Here is a 16,433-nt window from a genome sequence, read left to right on the forward strand (position 1 = left end):
TGACACTGAGCTAAGGATCCTATAGATGAAGCTCAGACTATCTTCTTTAGAAAACTTGGGGGGATAATGTAGGGCCTTCTTTTGTGAATTAGGAAGAGTACCTATGGTTTCCCCAAAACCCCACCGCAAGGGAGTTTGATTCTGTAAAATTCACAGCACTGAAGAGCAGGTGAAAATGTTTGCTCTCTGGAAGCGGATGGAGAGAGAGAGAGAGAGAGGAGTTGGCCAGAGGTACCTGAATCCTCTCCCCAAACTTCCCGTGAAGTCCCTTTCTCCCCCTGTGGGCAGGGACTGGTGAGGTACAGAACACATTCTTGAAGTGATACCCCAGAGGGGTTCTTCTCTCCCTCCCCATCATGAGGACTGTGGGAAAGTGTTCTCCTCTAGCTGATGAGCAAAGGCTCACCACACAGACCCAGTTGTGGGCGGAGAAGATTGGCTCTGAAGACAGGATAAGAAACTAGCATCCCATGAAGCGTTTCTTCCTGAAGCAGATAGAAAGATTAAAAAGGAAAAATAGGCTAATTATGTCACTGTCCAAGCTGGCAAATATATGGTCTTTCCTGGGAATAAGAATATGAACTAGGTCAACGGTTCTCAACCCTGACCAAGCAGCAACCATGGGGTAGAGGATGAGAAATGGGAAGAGACTATACATCCTTATTTCTGGAACCCACAAGAGTTTCTAAAAGTGGAGTCTGGGGTTCCACACAATTATGCCTATTTTCCAAGTGACTTACCTACAGGTAACATTTGGAATCATTGACCTAGATGATTTTTAGAGATTAATTTACTGCCAAATTCTCTTTAAAATGAATAACTCTAATATTCCTGAATTTGTCCTATAGATTTCCTTCTGTGAATTTCATGATAATCATAAATTCAATGTAGTTGAGCATCTCTTTGGCACCTAGGTTTTCACCAGCAGCTGTGAGAGGATGATTTTATACTGAGAACCATACATGGGTTCGAATGATTTCATCAACACAGTCCAAGTCATGCCATTTTTCTCTGAAATGGCTACACCATTTATTAAAAAGTTCATCTGTGTTCCGATGATCTGAGATACCTCCTTTATCTTATACTAAATTTCCATATGTCCTAGGTTTCTTCCTGGGCTTTCTATCCTAACCACTGGCCTACTGGTTGCTGTATATAACAGTACCACACTGTTTTTGTTTTTTTTTTTAAGTTTTATTTATTCATTTGTCAGAGTGAGAGAGAGCACAAGCAGGGGGAGCAGCAGAGGCAGAGGGAGAAGCAGGCTCCTGCTGAGCAAGGAGCCGGATGCAGGACTCGATCCTAGGACCCTGGGTTCATGACCCGAGATGAAGGCAGTCATTTAACAGGCTGAGCCACCCAGGCATCCATCCGCCCTATTTTAAAGATTTTATGTATTTATTTGACAGAGAGAGATCACAAGTAGACAGAGAGGCAGGCAGAGAGAGAGAGAGAGGGAAGCAGGCTCTCTGCTGAGCGGAGAGCCCGATGCGGGACTCGATCCCAGGACCCTGAGATCATGACCTGAGCCGAAGGCAGCGGCTTAACGCACTGAGCCACCCAGGCGCCCCCATCCACCCTATTTTAATTACAGAGGCTGAACTACTTTGTGTTAGTGCCTTATGCAACTAGCCCCTTCTTTGCAGTTTTTGTTTGTTCCATATTTTCCTTGCAATTTTTGCATGTTTGTTTTTGCACATGAATTTTAGTATCAACTTGTATAACTTCATTAGAAGCCTGTCGATAGGGACGCCTGGGTGGCTTAGTTGGTTGGGCGGCTGCCTTCAACTCGGGTCATGATCCTGGCGTCCTGGAATCGAGTCCCACATCGGGCTCCTTGCTCAGCGGGGAGCCTGCTTCTCCCTCTGCCTCTGACTGCCACTCTGTCTGCCTGTGCTCTCTTGCTCTCTGACAAATAAATAAATAAAATCTTTAAAAAAAAAAAAGAAGCCTGTCGATATTTTTATTAGCCTTGCAATAAGTTTATAAGACAGTACTCACTTTGGGAAGGCTGATCGTAAGTCATTCTGTGCTGGAATCGGATGTCTTTCTATTTCTTCAAGTTTACTTTTGGCTCTTTCATTGTGTGATTTTCTCCCTTATAGGAGCTTGACTCAGTGCCTGGAGTATAAAATGGATTTATTTTCCTCTATCTTCCCAGACCCCCAAGGTGTACAGTTGCCAATCTAAACTAGGTTTGGAGGCCATTATTTTTCTTTTTTTATTCAATACACAAAGGATCATATTAAAAATTGATCATTACACTCATCTTGATAATCCATGGTGTTGAGTTTCTAGGAGTCTCACAATGAAAAGAAATACATAGATTAGAAAACTTCCCTTAGGACTATAATGTCAGGTTGAATCATCTGAACTTACTGTTTTTTATAGGTCGAAAATGGTTGAGGGCCTCCTGGGTGGCTCAGTCATTTAAACATCCGACCCTTGATTTCAGTTCAGGTCATGACCTCGGGGTCATGAGATCGAGCCCTGTGTCTGACTCTGCGCTCAGCAGGGAGTCTGCTTGAGATTCTTCCCCTCCATCTGCCCCTCCTCCCTGCTCTCTCTCTAAAATAAACAAATTAGTCTTTTTTAAAAAATCCATCATATTTCATATGGTTTGACCTCAACATGTGGTTCAATCATTCAGGGGGTCTCTGCTTAACGAGATGGGTCATATACCAAAGTCCAGGCTTCCTGTACAGTGTAGATCCCTTTGTCATAGTGTCACTTCTCTCCATCCATAAAACTGGAGGGAGCTGATTAAAATCCTTATGTTTATGGATATAAGCAAATATTTCCTTTGTTCAGCTGTCTTCCTTGGAATTTCATTTCTACTGTGGCTTTAAAATAGGTCCAGAAATTCTTTGATCCCCCCCGCCCCCCCGAGTGTGGGATGGACTTAGTGACTGGCTTCAAATGAATAGAACATGACAGGAGTGATGGTGTTCTGCTTCATAGATCAGGTCGTCAAAGACATCTTGTTTTCTGCCCAGCTATCTCTTGAATTGCTCACTCTGGGGAAAGTCAGTCCATGTTGTAAGGACATTCCAGTAGTGTCCGCTGACTTAAGGAGAGGCCCTTGTGATGCCTCCAGCCAGTGGAGAGATGAGACCTTCTGCCAACATCTGTGTGAGTGAGCCATCTTGGAAACAGACCCTCTGGTACCAGTAAGCATTCAAAGGCCTGCAACCTTGGCCAACAAATCAGGCTTAGCTGGGTGGTTTTGGCTCAGAGTCTCTCATGAGATTTCAGTCAAGAGTCTTCAGGATTCCTTCTCTCACTCAAGACCTAGCTATTGATCTCCTACTTGGTGAGAGGCACTGTGCCAGGAGTTGAGAGCTAAACAAGGAAGGCACTTTTGTCCTCCAAGAGCTCACTGCCAATAGGAAAGTCAGCATCATCCATAATTATTAGCTATAAATATGCTAAAATGGAAGGGACGTAAAAAGTGCTTCAGGTTGTCTTTGAATGGAGCTTTGAGAGCACAAGAGATGAGGGTCTGCTTGCCAAGGTTTTTTGAGTAGAGAGAGTGAATTAAGAAGAGACCCCCTGCAGGTGTGCCTGGGTGGCTCTAGGCCTCTGCCTTCAGCTCGGGTCATGGTCTCAGGGTCCTGGGATCGAGCCCTACATCAGGCTCTCTGCTCGGTGGGGAGCCTGCTTCCCCCTCTCTTTGCCTGCCTCTCTGCCTACTTGTGATCTCTCTCTCTGTCAAATAAATAAATAAAATGTTAAAAAAAAAAAAAAGAGACCCCCCTGCAGACAGTAATAGAGGTCACACCACATAAGAAAAAGAGGCTGACCAGGCCTCTTGTCAGAGGCCAGCTGCTCTGAAGCTGTTCTGTTGGAGTAGGAAATCCAGACCACACAAATCTTCCTTAGCGGCCATAACCATACCTGCCCACCACCCTGCGCCAAAATTAATGATGAAAAGAGCTGGGTAGGAAGAGGGCTGAGGAAATGATTTTTTTTTTTTTTGAGAAGTGAAGTGTCGTGTTAAAGTGTGTGTAGGTGTGTGCGAGTTCCAGCTATTACTGCTTGAGCTCTGCTGAAGGGAACCTAGTTCTCAGTTAACAGTGCAGCAGTAAGATGCTTTTTTTTTTCTTTTAAAGTAATTTATTTATTTATTTGAGAGACAGAGATCACAAGTAGGCAGAGAGGCAGGCAGAGAGAGAGAGGAGGAAGCAGGCTCCCCGCTGAGCAGAGAGCCCAATGCGGGGCTCAATCCCAGGACCCTGGGATCATGACCTGAGCCAAAGGCAGAGGCTTAACCCACTGAGCCTCCCAGGTGCCCCAGTAAGGTGCTCTTAAGAGAAGCAATCAGAGTCTTATTTCAGTGCTTGTCTCCTAAGAGGAACAAGAGAGAAATTATTATGTAAGATTTCAACTTTTCCCTGAAAACAGCACCCAGATTTCTTGGTTCTGGGCTCATTTAGCAGTTTGACCAGGCCCAGGATGTGACCGGCACTTGAATTGAGTCTGCCTCATGGATGTGGAGCTTAGCTTGTTGTCCTTGCTCCTATAATGGGCTACTGTTTCTTTCTTTCTTTTTTTTTTTAGATTTATTTATTTATTTATTTGACAGAGATCACAAGTAGGCAGAGAGAGAGACAGAGACAGAGGAGGAAGCAGGCTCGCCGCCGAGCAGAACCCAATGCGAGGCTTGATCCCAGGACCCTGGGATCATGACCTGAGCTGAAGGCAGAGGCTTTAACCCACCGAGCCACCCAGGTGCCCCTACTGTTTCTTTCATAGTTAATGATTTTGTGTCATTGAAACGAGGTCTGGAAATGGCCTACATTTGGCAAAACTTGGTAACTGTGCTTATGTTGTCTCGCCAAAAAAAATGCAACAAATGATCAAAATCACAAGCCCCACTGATGGTAAGCATAGACAGTGGCTTCTAATTCTCGTTTTGGTTTTGCGGTACAGAGACACAGAGGGTGAAAATTTGTGTTCAGATGATGAGTCCATCTTTTCCACACCTCTGTGAAAGAGCAAGGCCAGTGTAACCCCTTAGCAGATTAACTCTACATTGTCCAGAGTTTTCTGTGTCTCTGTGGTTGTTAATCTCTTGACTGATTTGACAAGCTGGCATTTCTGTAGTCAAGTAATTATGACTCACGTTGAGTTGGAAGTTTTCTCTCTTTTCTAAGCCAGGCTAAAGAAGGAACACATTTCTCTCCTTCCCCAGAAATAATTAAGACCTCAAGAGGCTGTTGTCTCATACCACAGTGGTATCAACCACTTTGTCTCATTCCCACCTCTTTGAGAACTAGGCCAAGGCAGATTCAAGCCAAACTCATGCCAAAGCTGCCACTCAGCTCAAAGGCATCTGGGCTTGGTGGCTCCAGCCTTGAAGTGTTCTGGGGGCCCATGGGTCATTACTTCTCAGTCTTCTTTTTTTAAAGGTTTTATTTACTTATTTGACAGAGCAAGCGATCATAAGTAGTCAGAGAGGCAGGCGGTGGGGAGGGGAAACAGGCTCCCCGCTGAGCAGAGAGCCCAATGTTGGGCTCAATCCCAGAACCTTGAGACCATGATCCGAACCGAAGGCAGAGGATTAACCCTCTGAGCCATCCAGGCGCCCCAATTCTCACTCTTCTTCATTCCCTTTTTAATAGCCTTACTTTCTAACTGCTAACCTGTTAGTCCACACATCTCGCTGGAGCTTGTACCCATTGGTTCTGGTTTGCTCCTGGAACTTCTCATAACATCTCCCAGCCCCTGTCCGGGGCATTCCTTGTGTTGGACAAAGACAGCTCTCCTGGCTCACTACTCTTCTCCGTGCTAAACTCACTCAGGCCCTTTGACAAGGTCTCACATACAAACGAGTCAAAGATAGCCAGTGGGAGAGTTAAGGTGCTAATATTTCTGATTCTCAACCCTGCCTGTTTCTTATTAGGCCATTCTGCAGCCTCTCTTTCCTGTCTTGCCCTTGCAATTTAAGAAACACTTTTATAGGGGCGCCTGGGTGGCTCAGTGGATTAAGCCGCTGCCTTCGGCTCAGGTCATGATCTCAGGGTCCTGGGATCGAGCCCCACGTCAGGCTCTCTGCTCCACAGGGAGCCTGCTTCCTCCTCTCTCTCTGCCTGCCTCTCTGCCTACTTGTGATCTCTCTCTGTCAAATAAATAAAATAAAAAATCTTAAAAAAAAAAAAGAAACACTTTTATAGTACTTTGTGGTTTATAAATCGTTTCCATGAACATTATGCTATCTGTGAAGTAGGTCTTTTATTATTTCTATCTTATGCTAGTGGAGCCTGGGGTCAGAGGGGCTCAGCAACTGACTGAAAGAGTCTCTCAAAGTCCTCTAAGGTGGTTCCTGACCAGCAGTGTTACTGTCATTTGGGTGGGGGCATGTAGGAAGTCTGTGAGAAATATACATTCTCAGGCCTCCTCAGACCTACTGAATCAGAATCTCTAGGTTGGGGCCCAGCGGTCTGTCTTTTAAGGCCTCCTGGTGATGTGGATTCACACTCAAGTGTGAAAACCACCATCTCAGTCTATGGGTGGGACACCCAGGAATTCGTTAGATGAAAAAAAATCGTAACAAAACACTGATGTACATTTGGACTTTTCTCCAAAATCCTCCCTAACTTCTCCCTTTGATTCTAGGGGAAGGTTTTTTTTTTTTTTTTTTTTAAGATTTTTAAAATTTATTTGACAGAGATCACAAGTAGGCAGAGAGGCAGGCAGAGAGAGAGAGAGAGGAAGGGAAGCAGGCTCCCTGCTGAGCAGAGAGCCCCACACAGGGCTCGATCCCAGGACCCTGGGATCATGACCTGAGCCAAAGGCAGAGGCTTTAACCCACTGAGCCACCCAGGCACCTCAAGTCTTTTTTTTTTTTTTTTTTAAGATTTTATTTATTTGAGAGAGAGAGAGAAGAGTGTGAGTCGGGGAGGAGCAGAGGGAGAGGGACAAGCAGACTTTGTGCTGAGTGTGGAGCCTACTGCAGGGCTCGATCCCACGGCCCTGAGATCATGACCTGAGAGGAAATCAAGCGTTGGACCTTTAACTGACTGAGCCACTCAGGTGACCTGAGAGGAAGTTATTTTTATCATAAAAATAGGACTACTGGGCGCCTGGGTGGCACAGTGGGTTAAACTCAGGTCATGTTCTCAGGGTCCTGGGATCAAGTCCCACATCGGGCTCTCTGCTCAGCGGGGAGCCTGCTCCTCCCCCCTCAACTCTCTCTCTGCCTACTTGTGATCTCTGTCTGTCAAATAAATAAACAAATAAAATAAAAAAAAATAGAACTACTTAGGAGGGCCTCGCTGGCTCTGTCAGTAGAGCATGTGACTCTGGATTTTAGGGTTATAAGTTGGAGCCCCGTGTTAGGTGTAGAGATTACTTAAAAATAAAATCTTAAAAAAACTGGAACCACAGGCCAATGGTTGTTTTTAGATGAACACATTTTGTCTTTTGTCTTCCGTAGATCACAATTCAGAGAAGAGGGATAAAGAATCCTCTCTCTCCAATAGGAATGTGAACGAGTCATTTACTGCTGTAAATAAAGAAACACTTGAAGAAGCAGCTAAGGCAGGTAATAAGTTATAACAAGACACTAACAAACTAATAGGCTTATAAGCTAACAAGACACGAGCAGGTAACTTCGAATGCATCTGTACCTTTCATGGTATTTTAACAGAGGAGATGTCAGCAGGCCTTTTATTTACCCACAGTGCATACACTCTGCCAGTAAAACGACGAATGGAACTAACTCTGGGGATTTGACCACCCTTTCGAAAAGACGCTACTTTCAGTCATTTCTCCACAGCCAGGGTCCTTCCTGACATGGGCATCGTCTTCTGAGCCTCTGCCATTACTGCACACTGAGGCTTTCTAACAAGTAGGAGGGATTAAATCCAAATATTAACAGTCCCTGGTCTTCAGCCTTGGATGCCCTGAGCCTGGGCCCATTCAGAACGGGTAGCAACTTGCCCATCACTACCAGCAATGTGCTGACTTTTCCCAACAGAGCCCTTGGTGGGGCTTGGTGCTGCTGCCTCTCACTGTAGCTTAGGTGGAAGTGGCAGGTTGGACGTTTCCAATTTTCTCCCCATAACCCAAGATGGCCCTTGGCCAGTGTCCCCCGGCCTGCATTGCTACCTACCCTCTCAGCGGTTCCCCACACCAAACCATCCAGTTCCTATCATGGAACGTCTGTGCCCCATCTCCCTGCTTCCTGCTTTTGTCACATTACAAGTGGAGTGACAGAAGCTCTAGGAGCCCCTGATGTCGCCTGGGGTCTCCAGCTAAGATTGTCTTGTGCTCCCAAGCCCACACATGGTGGCATTCAAAATCTACCCTCAAGATTTCGGCAAGTCCCTACAGGCTGTAAGAGCTGAAGTTCATCTGGCAGCTTGTTTACTCTTGTGAATGAAATTCCGACAAACCTATGCACTTGAGACAGATGCTATATATGGCAGGACTTCTTGAAGCTGGGAGGGTGGGGTGATGGGGGATAGCTCGAAACTGAGCATTTGATTCCATTGTTTTTAGTGGCCATTGCAGAACTTTCCATCGCCTTGGGGGCCCCTGCCTCCTCCTTCCATCTGACCTTCCTCTATTCTTCTCCTGCAAACTGTGCCTTGTTGTCCCTTCTTTTTGGTTGCTTTGCTGCTTGCTGGGCTCATACCCTCAGCATCTCACCTCCAGCACCAAACAACATCTCATGTCACTGCCAAACAGCTTAGGAGTATATTTTCCTAAACAAAGCCAGTTTCTTCCCCCAGAGGACTTCTGGAGCCAGAGGCCAAGATTCTAAGGTTTTCAGTTCTGCTGTAAGCAGAGCTAACAGGTTCGTCCCTGCAGATCTGTATGGGGGCTCTCTTTCTGTTTACTTTGCCATGTGTCTTTTCATTTAGATATTCCAGATAAGACCGTATCATGTGAGCAGCTTCTGCAATTCCTCCAGAGGAACATCATCATTGGTGCTGGCTCGGTGGCGGGAGTCCTCGTGGTTACAGCGTTGTTGCTGCTGGCCTTGACCATGTGCTGCAGGAGGAAACAGCAATCGTGAGTGGCTCTTAGCTCCTGCCTTCCTCCGAAGAACTCATGGGTATCCATGCCAATGTTGCCCCCGAGCTTCCTGGTGATCCTGGAGTTACATTGTATATTTGTAGGGGACAGATGGCCCAGGCTAGGAGTTTTTAAGCACTGCCTTGGTGTTGACGCACAGCCGGTATGGATTTCCTGGCTGGGACCATGCTGGCCTCCATAAAGAATCCCTTAGGTTAGGTCACACCGATTTTCACACTGATGGCCACTTAAAAGAGGAGATAGTATCAGAAAGGATGAATACCCAACTTTTGTATCAACATGGACAGGACTGGAAGAGATTATGCTGAGCGAAATAAGTCAAGCAGAGAGAGTCAAGTATCATATGGTCTCACTTATTTGTGGAGCATAACAAATAACATGGAGGACATGGGGAGATGGAGAGGAGAGGGAGTTGAGGGAAACTGGAAGGGGAGATGAACCATGAGAGACTATGGACTCTGAAAAACAACCAGAGGGTTTTGAAGGGGCGGGGCGGGGGGGGGGGGGTTGAGGAACCAGGTGGTGGGTAATAGGGAGGGCACCTACTGCATGGAGCACTGGGTGTGGTGCAAAAACAATGAACACTGTTATGCTGTAAATAAACAAATAAAAAAAAAAAAGAGGAGATGGTAGAGCCTCTGGCTGAAAGATTGGAAAAGAGGAATACGAGGGCAGGGAGGGCTGAGGCTGTGGAGATGACCACAGGGCTGACATTTGGCTTGTTTACCCTGGGTTGGCAGCCCTGGTGGTTAGAATATTGAACGATCCCTCTACTGGTTGGTAAACGGCACCTCCCAGGACCTCCCACAGACTTTTCAGTCTTCCCCTGGGGTCCTGCAAATGAAGGACCTGGCCCAGCAGTGGCCCTCCAGGGCTCCGCTCTGAGAGCAGCCACGTTGACCAGGGTCTGTCTGTACCACTTGCTGAATGTGTCTGTTATCCTCCCGATGAGAGGGCTCTGACACGGGCTGTAACCCCTAGTAGGCACTAGAAAGTAAATGGCTTACAAGGTCATGCGTTTGCAGTAATTGCATCTTGAAATTATGTGCCTCTGTCTGCATCCCTTGAGACACACTTCTTTATCACAGGGAAAAGCAGCTTTTCAAGGCCCCTCGGGTCTTGCCCAACACTGTGTTTGTTCTGTGCTCAGCTTGAGAAAGGAAGCTGTGGTGTTCCCTGGGGGGTGAAGTGTCCCTCCCCCACAATTCGGAAGCTGCAGTACTTAAAATTGCCCACAAGAGTGACATTGCTTTCCCTAAAGGTGTTCTTTGAAACACTATGATTCCTGAGACTGGTAACCCATTCAGGCCAGCCACCACTGCCTCACATCCAGCTTCCTCCTCTGAGACAGGACTGAAAGTGAAAGAGGAGCCCAGAATGTGGCCAAAGTTAGAGATGGAAGATTTGAAGAGCTTCTGGAAGCTTGATGCACTTCACAGTCCTGACTGGGGCTTATCCATCAGCTTTGTCATTTCCCTTCTGTGCCTTTAGAAGGTTTCACAAGAAGTGGCCAAGACCGTGGCTCCAACCCACAGAGGTGAATTGAAGCTGTGGAGAGCCTGTGTTACCACAAAGTTGGGGGGAGGGGAAGGAGTTTCTTGGAAGGTCTCTGGTGCCCAGAGGCAAAATGAATTTCACACATGACAGACCTTTCTGAGGGGCCGCAGAATGCTCGCCCCTCAGAAACTTAAGCCTCTGTCACCACCCAAAGCGTAGACAGTACGAATTCCTATACACGTTGTTGCACAATGTGGTTTTATGTGTTTTATTTCAGACATCCTCCAGCGAACATGACATATAATATTTTTATTCTGCGTGGGAAGACTTGGTGGCAGAAGTTTCAAGAAAAGAACCCCCAAAAGCACAGTGAGAAACAGAAACAGTTGTTGAAGGGCAAGTCCTGTGCCTAAGCCAGCTGGTGGGGCCCGCCAAACCAGTACCGGAAGCTGTGATGCCAGGCAATTGTCCACCGAGACACCAAGGAGAAGCATTTGATTTCTGGCTGTGAGGTGTGCTCCACAAAATGTTTACCTTCTCCTGGCAGTCTCGAAGGGACCAAGACACGGATGTTTTACCACCGGGTGCTTAGAGTTTGGTATGGCACTGATAGCTAGGGCAGGAGACACAGCACATTTGCCCAAACACAAACCTGACCAATTACCAAGTTCTTTATTTATTAAAGCATCGATTCTCTGGTTCAGCCATTCGGGGAGCAGATATTAATTGAATGCCTAATATGTAGACAATCTCAAGCATGAGGCAACCAAAGGTTTTGGAAGCAGGCCTGGTCCTCATGGGTTTCTGAGGAGAGGGCAGACAGCTAGCTGAAGCTCTTTGGTGGTGGACTTAGGCCTCTGAGCTACAATCTGAAGGGGTCCAGAGGGGATGGGGTGGGAGACACCTGGAAGCCTTCCTTCCTCCCTGTGCTGGAAGGTGGGGTCTGGGGACACACTCTCTCCTGGGATGGTGACGCAAAAGTTGGACCTGGGGCTGGTGCAGGGGCTCCTGGAGGCTGCAGCCACCCCAGAGTCTGCATCCCAGCTCCCACCCAAAGCGGCTGCACACCCTCTGTGGACCCCATTGGGGCCGTAGTGGCAGGGCGAGGACGTGAGCAAGGTCCAAGATCGGGCTGTGGCCTTGGCAGAGGGTTCCTGTCCAGGCAGCAAGGACACGCGTGGGGCCTGGCTGGAAGGCGTCTGGAGGTGGGTGGGTTTGCTAGGGAGTGAATGGGGCTCTAGGGAGGCAGGTGGCCTCAGGAGGGCGGAGGGCACATCACACCCAGAGGGACCTATAGACTGAGGGCAACCAGGGCAGACGAAGAACCTGGGGCATGTCCGGGACCATGAGCGTGTACTAAAGGCCAGGGACACATTGGGAGCTCACACCCGCCTCACCAGCTCCTGTGGAAGACGCCCTCCGCCCCCATCCTGGGCTGCTGGTGACTGGGCACCCCGGGCTTTTGCTCAGACACTTAGAGTCTCGCCACGTGCAGGCCCCGGCTGGTCTTTCCCTGGCCGCCTCCTCACTGCTAGCCTCTGCGCTCTTTTCCTGGTTCATAGGACTCCTGGGTCACCTTCAGCCTGGGACCTTTCCTCTACCTTAATAAGTTGCATTTGCTGAGAACCTATTGTGTGTTTAAATTTCTTTAGGCATGATTATCCTCATCTTGTTTCAAGAAAAGGGAGGCTCAGATGCTTTAGGTCACCGTTAGAGACCCCAGGCTAAGGAGGCAGCCTGGATTCTAATCCACACCCAGGGTCTGTGCTGTAACCATTGTGTAGCCCAGCCACTCTCACCCTTGGGACCTGCTGAGGAGGAATGATTGGGAAGGATTTCTAGTCTCCTTTTTTTGGAAGGTGGAGTGAGTGAAAGATTTCCCCCAGGAATAGAAGTGGTTCTGGAAAACCAGGTCTTGTGGGTGGCTTATATCAAGGGCTCCCTTTCTTGTCCCCTCCCCACCCCCATGTGGTTTTCCTTGTCTGCTCTCCCAAAGTGGGGAAGCCTTCAAAGCTTTAAGCCAAGGGGAACTGGAGGACAGGTCCAGGCCAGGATGGGTCTGAGTGGGACATTCCTCTCCCCAGTGAAGAATCAGCCCACTTTCTTCTTGTTTGAATCCTACTAGGGCTGGTCCAGTCCTTGGCCTGGAGGGCAGACCAGCACCAGGAGTCACTGGGACTCTTTAGTTTAATACCCCTGACACACCCTACTGGTTTCAACTCTGGGCAAACTCCATGGACCCTCTAGCATACCTCCCACTCCAGTTCCGAGGGACTTGCCTTGAGAAGTGGGATCCCTCTGTCCTCTTTTTAAAAAACACACCCCAACAAAAAATGTGTTCTCTCTTTGAACTTATTCCTTCCAAAGCTCTGAGAACCTGGAGTTGAATCAATGGTTGTAGGATGGGACCCTTCCAGAGACAGACTGTGAGAGGTACCTGCTCATGGCAGGTTTCATGGGCTTTTGTGGGAGCAGCTGATGGGCCTGTCTGAGGGCAGAGGTAGCTCAGATGCCCAAAGGTGGCTGGCAGTTTCATGTGGACAAGGAGTCCTGGAGCTCTGGGAGCCCTGGGGCCATCTTGCGCTGGCCTAGGCATCATCTTCCCAAGCCCCCACCAGGGTCACCACTGAGCAGGAAGGGAAGGAGGAGGGACTTCACGCCTCCAGGTGTATGTCCCGTGAATGGCCCACTGGGAGGCTGGGCCCAGCTGGACCCTAGTACAGGTTCTGCCTTGACCACTTCTTAAGCTCAGTGTCCTTACTTTTTCCATGGGGTTAGGAATTTACCTCCTCCACAGGGTTCATTCAGCAAGAACCATTTATTGAGCACCTGCTGTATGCCAGGCACTGTGCTGGGCTGGATGCTAGGGACACCATGAAGAGTAGGTAGAATGGCCTTCCTAGCAGTGGGTTGCTGGATCTACTTGGAAACTTGGAAGGAGATGTGGCTGTCAGGGCTTAGGTATACAGTAGGCACAGCATAAATACCACACTCTTCCTTGAGCTTACCGGTAGGTTGCAGCTCCACCCTCATCCCATCTTCATCCCAACCTCTTGGGACCCTAGAACTGAGAGGCAGCCCACCCTCCTGTTGACCTCACACCCCTCCCTCAGTCTTCTATTTTAAGAACAAGTTAGGGTCAGCCACCTCTGCCAGTGGTCTCCCCATTGCCTATGGGCCCACTGGGAGCCTCCCCTTGCTTTTACCTCTTCCTCTATTCAAGAGGTGTTTCCCTGTGTTCTTAGTCCCCTCTCATGCTAGAGGCTTCCACCTTCAGCTCGGTGGTTGGTCTAGCTGACCTGACCCTGGCTGGGTGAGGGATGGGCCCAAGACAGCACAGGGGATTTCCGGGTTGAGCCCCGTGGATGCTCTGGGCTCCCAGCCTCTACCACTCACTAGCTGTGAAATCTCAAGCCTCAGTTTCTTCTTGGCCTCAATGTGTCTATCTGTAAAATGGGGGCTAACCTTTATTGTGGGGTTATTGTGAGCATTGCCCCTTTGCTGGGGCCAATATACAGTAGCGCTCAATATAAAGGAATAAATAAATTTTAGCTAGTATGATCATTCTGCAAAACTTTGCCTCTTCGCCTGCCCAGCATCCTTTCTCCCTCCTTCTAGCCTCAGCTTCTGACTTCCCTTGGGTTCTCCTCCTCCGTCTCAGTGCACGAGGCATGTGGCCTGGTCCTAAGCCACTCTCACATCCCATCCACTGGCTTCAGGGACTGTTGGGGGATGGACATGTGATCCACTCAGCCAATGGGCTCTGTTAGAGAGTTGCTGGCAAAAGTGAGAGGTAGGTTCTTTTTTCCTCCCCCTCCTTTTTTCAATAAATCATAGCTCTTTTTCTCTCTGTATATATTGCAACATTTTCCAAATATAAAATGTCAGTGTATCATATCCCATTCTCATAGTTTTAATGATCTCATAGATTTTATTCAAGATTCTAGCTTTGTGGGTAAGATCTGAAGCTGAGTCACTATCTCAGACCACAGAAAGAAAAGTTGGCTGAGAATGAAGTCATCGGGTGGAGGAGGTAACAATCTGGCACCATCATTTGAGCCCTGAGCAAGCTTTTCCTAAAAGCTATCCCTGGGATTTTCATCCTTTCATGCCATATTTACTGACCACTATTATGTGCTAAGTGTCACTCCCATTGCTGGGGATCCAGCCAGGAACAAGACAGCTCCCACCTCATGGAGGTCATAGTCCTGCCCCAGGGCCTTTTCACTTGCTGTTCCTTCTGCCCAGAGTGTGTTTCCCCTGATTTCCCCATGGCTCCCTCCTTTACCTCCTTCAGGTCTTAATTCACAGGCTTGCACCCCAGTGAAGCCTCTCTCCAGACCTGTCTGTCAAAAATCACAGCCCCACATACTTCTTCTACCCTCTCCTGATTTAATTTACTCCTTAGCACTTGAAACCACTTGCTATGCTTGATAGAATGTTTATTTGTTACTTCTCTGTTTCCCTCGTAGAATGTCATCTCCATGAGGGAAGGGATTTTCATTGGTGTTTGCAGGAGATCTGTAGTAACCTAGAGCAGGTGCTCAGTGTTAAATAAATAGGGAGCCCAAAAGGACTATCTGAAGAGGAAACACTGTCATTGCGGTCTGAATGTTTAAGAAGGAGCCAGCCAGTGGATGACCTCCCAGGGAAGGGCGCCGCATACGGCTGTGGTGGCAGATCAATTCTCTTTTGACTTAAACCATGCTGGATCGCTTGTTTTTCTTTTTTTCTTTCTTTTTTTTTTTAATTTTTTTTTTTGACAGAGATCACAAGTAGGGAGAGAGGTAGGCAGAGAGAGAGAGAGAGGAGGAAGCAGGCTCCCCGCCAAGCAGAGAGCCCGATGCGGGGCTCGATCCCAGGACCCTGGGATCATGACCTGAGCGAAAGGCAGAGGCTTTAACCCACTGAGCCACCCAGGCGCCCCTGGATCGCTTATTTTTAAGGGGTGTCGCTTTTAACCTTTAGGATCCCGAGTGGTGCTTGGTAGGATGTAGTACCGGAGAGCTGCCTCTGGAGGGCGCAAGGGAACCTCATTGCTGCATTTGGGCCTGCACGCGGACCTTAGTACACTCTAGAAACTGGGAAACTCGGTAGTCCGTGAGGACGGCGATAATGGTGCATTTGCGTTGAGACCTCTTTTAATTTTCACAGTAGCCCTTTGAGATAGGTCCTGTTATCATCCCCACTTCCTACGTGAGAAAAGGCACAGAGAGCCCAGGTAGCTTGCTCAAGTCCCCTGAGGTTTAAGCAGCAGACCCAGGAAGAACAAGATTAGAGTCACCGTGGTCTGGTCACCCAGATGGTTCCCCAGGTGGGACGAAATTCAGAAGGGACCAGGGGGTCAGGGGGGTGGAGGGGTGTCCTCCCTTTGGGGATCATTGCCCTGAGGTGTGAACCCTCTCTGGCAGGCTGGAGCCTGCCCCGCCCCCCAACCCCATTCAAATGCCTGAGGTTTGCCTAGTAGTGATCTGGTGGTGCTGAGTCTGGCCTGCTTGAAAGTCAGGTGAAACTGATACAGGGCCCTGTGCTGCTCAGTTTGAGGACTGGAAGGCTTCCGGGAGGAAGCCGCATTTAATCACTGACCTGGAGGAGGAGGAGGAGGAGTCAGGCGGTTGAGGAGGTGGGGGAAGTGAGTTCAGGCTGGGACACTGTGTGGGCAAACGCCTGGAGGCATTGACAGTAAGCCTCCAGTTTCTTCCGAGGCGCTTTTCATGTGTGGACCCAGCCAGGAGAAATACACTGCAATTTTCCCAGCGCACATTTCCGTCCGTCCGTTGCTCTTTCCTCTGAACGTTCAAAAGCCCCAGAGACCTCCCTCCACTTTGGCAAAGCACACAGCCTTATCTGTAAGCCAATCTCAAACTGTCTGCCTCTGAGCACTAGCCGGG

The 16,433-nt window shown here is 48.4% G+C and overlaps 1 protein-coding gene across 8 annotated transcripts in view; it reads left to right on the top strand.

The window, feature by feature from the left end:
• The window catches only part of C16H2orf92 (chromosome 16 C2orf92 homolog), a 45,018-nt gene extending 33,779 nt beyond the window's left edge, over window positions 1-11,239 (top strand). For 7 of the 8 annotated variants that reach the window (XM_045980095.1, XM_045980103.1, XM_045980101.1 and 4 more), the window contains 3 exons: window positions 7,439-7,546; window positions 8,871-9,021; window positions 10,820-11,239. In XM_045980095.1, coding sequence (XP_045836051.1) covers window positions 7,439-7,546; window positions 8,871-9,021; window positions 10,820-10,955 — 395 coding nt within the window. In that variant the 3' untranslated portion in view covers window positions 10,956-11,239. Of the gene's footprint in view, window positions 1-7,438; window positions 7,547-8,870; window positions 9,065-10,819 lie in introns of all 8 variants that reach the window. The other variant, XM_045980102.1, reaches the window with a different exon arrangement.
• The last annotated feature ends 5,194 nt before the right edge of the window (window positions 11,240-16,433 follow it).

Source organism: Meles meles, chromosome 16 (genome assembly GCF_922984935.1).
Source record: "Meles meles chromosome 16, mMelMel3.1 paternal haplotype, whole genome shotgun sequence".
NCBI lineage: Eukaryota > Metazoa > Chordata > Mammalia > Carnivora > Mustelidae > Meles > Meles meles.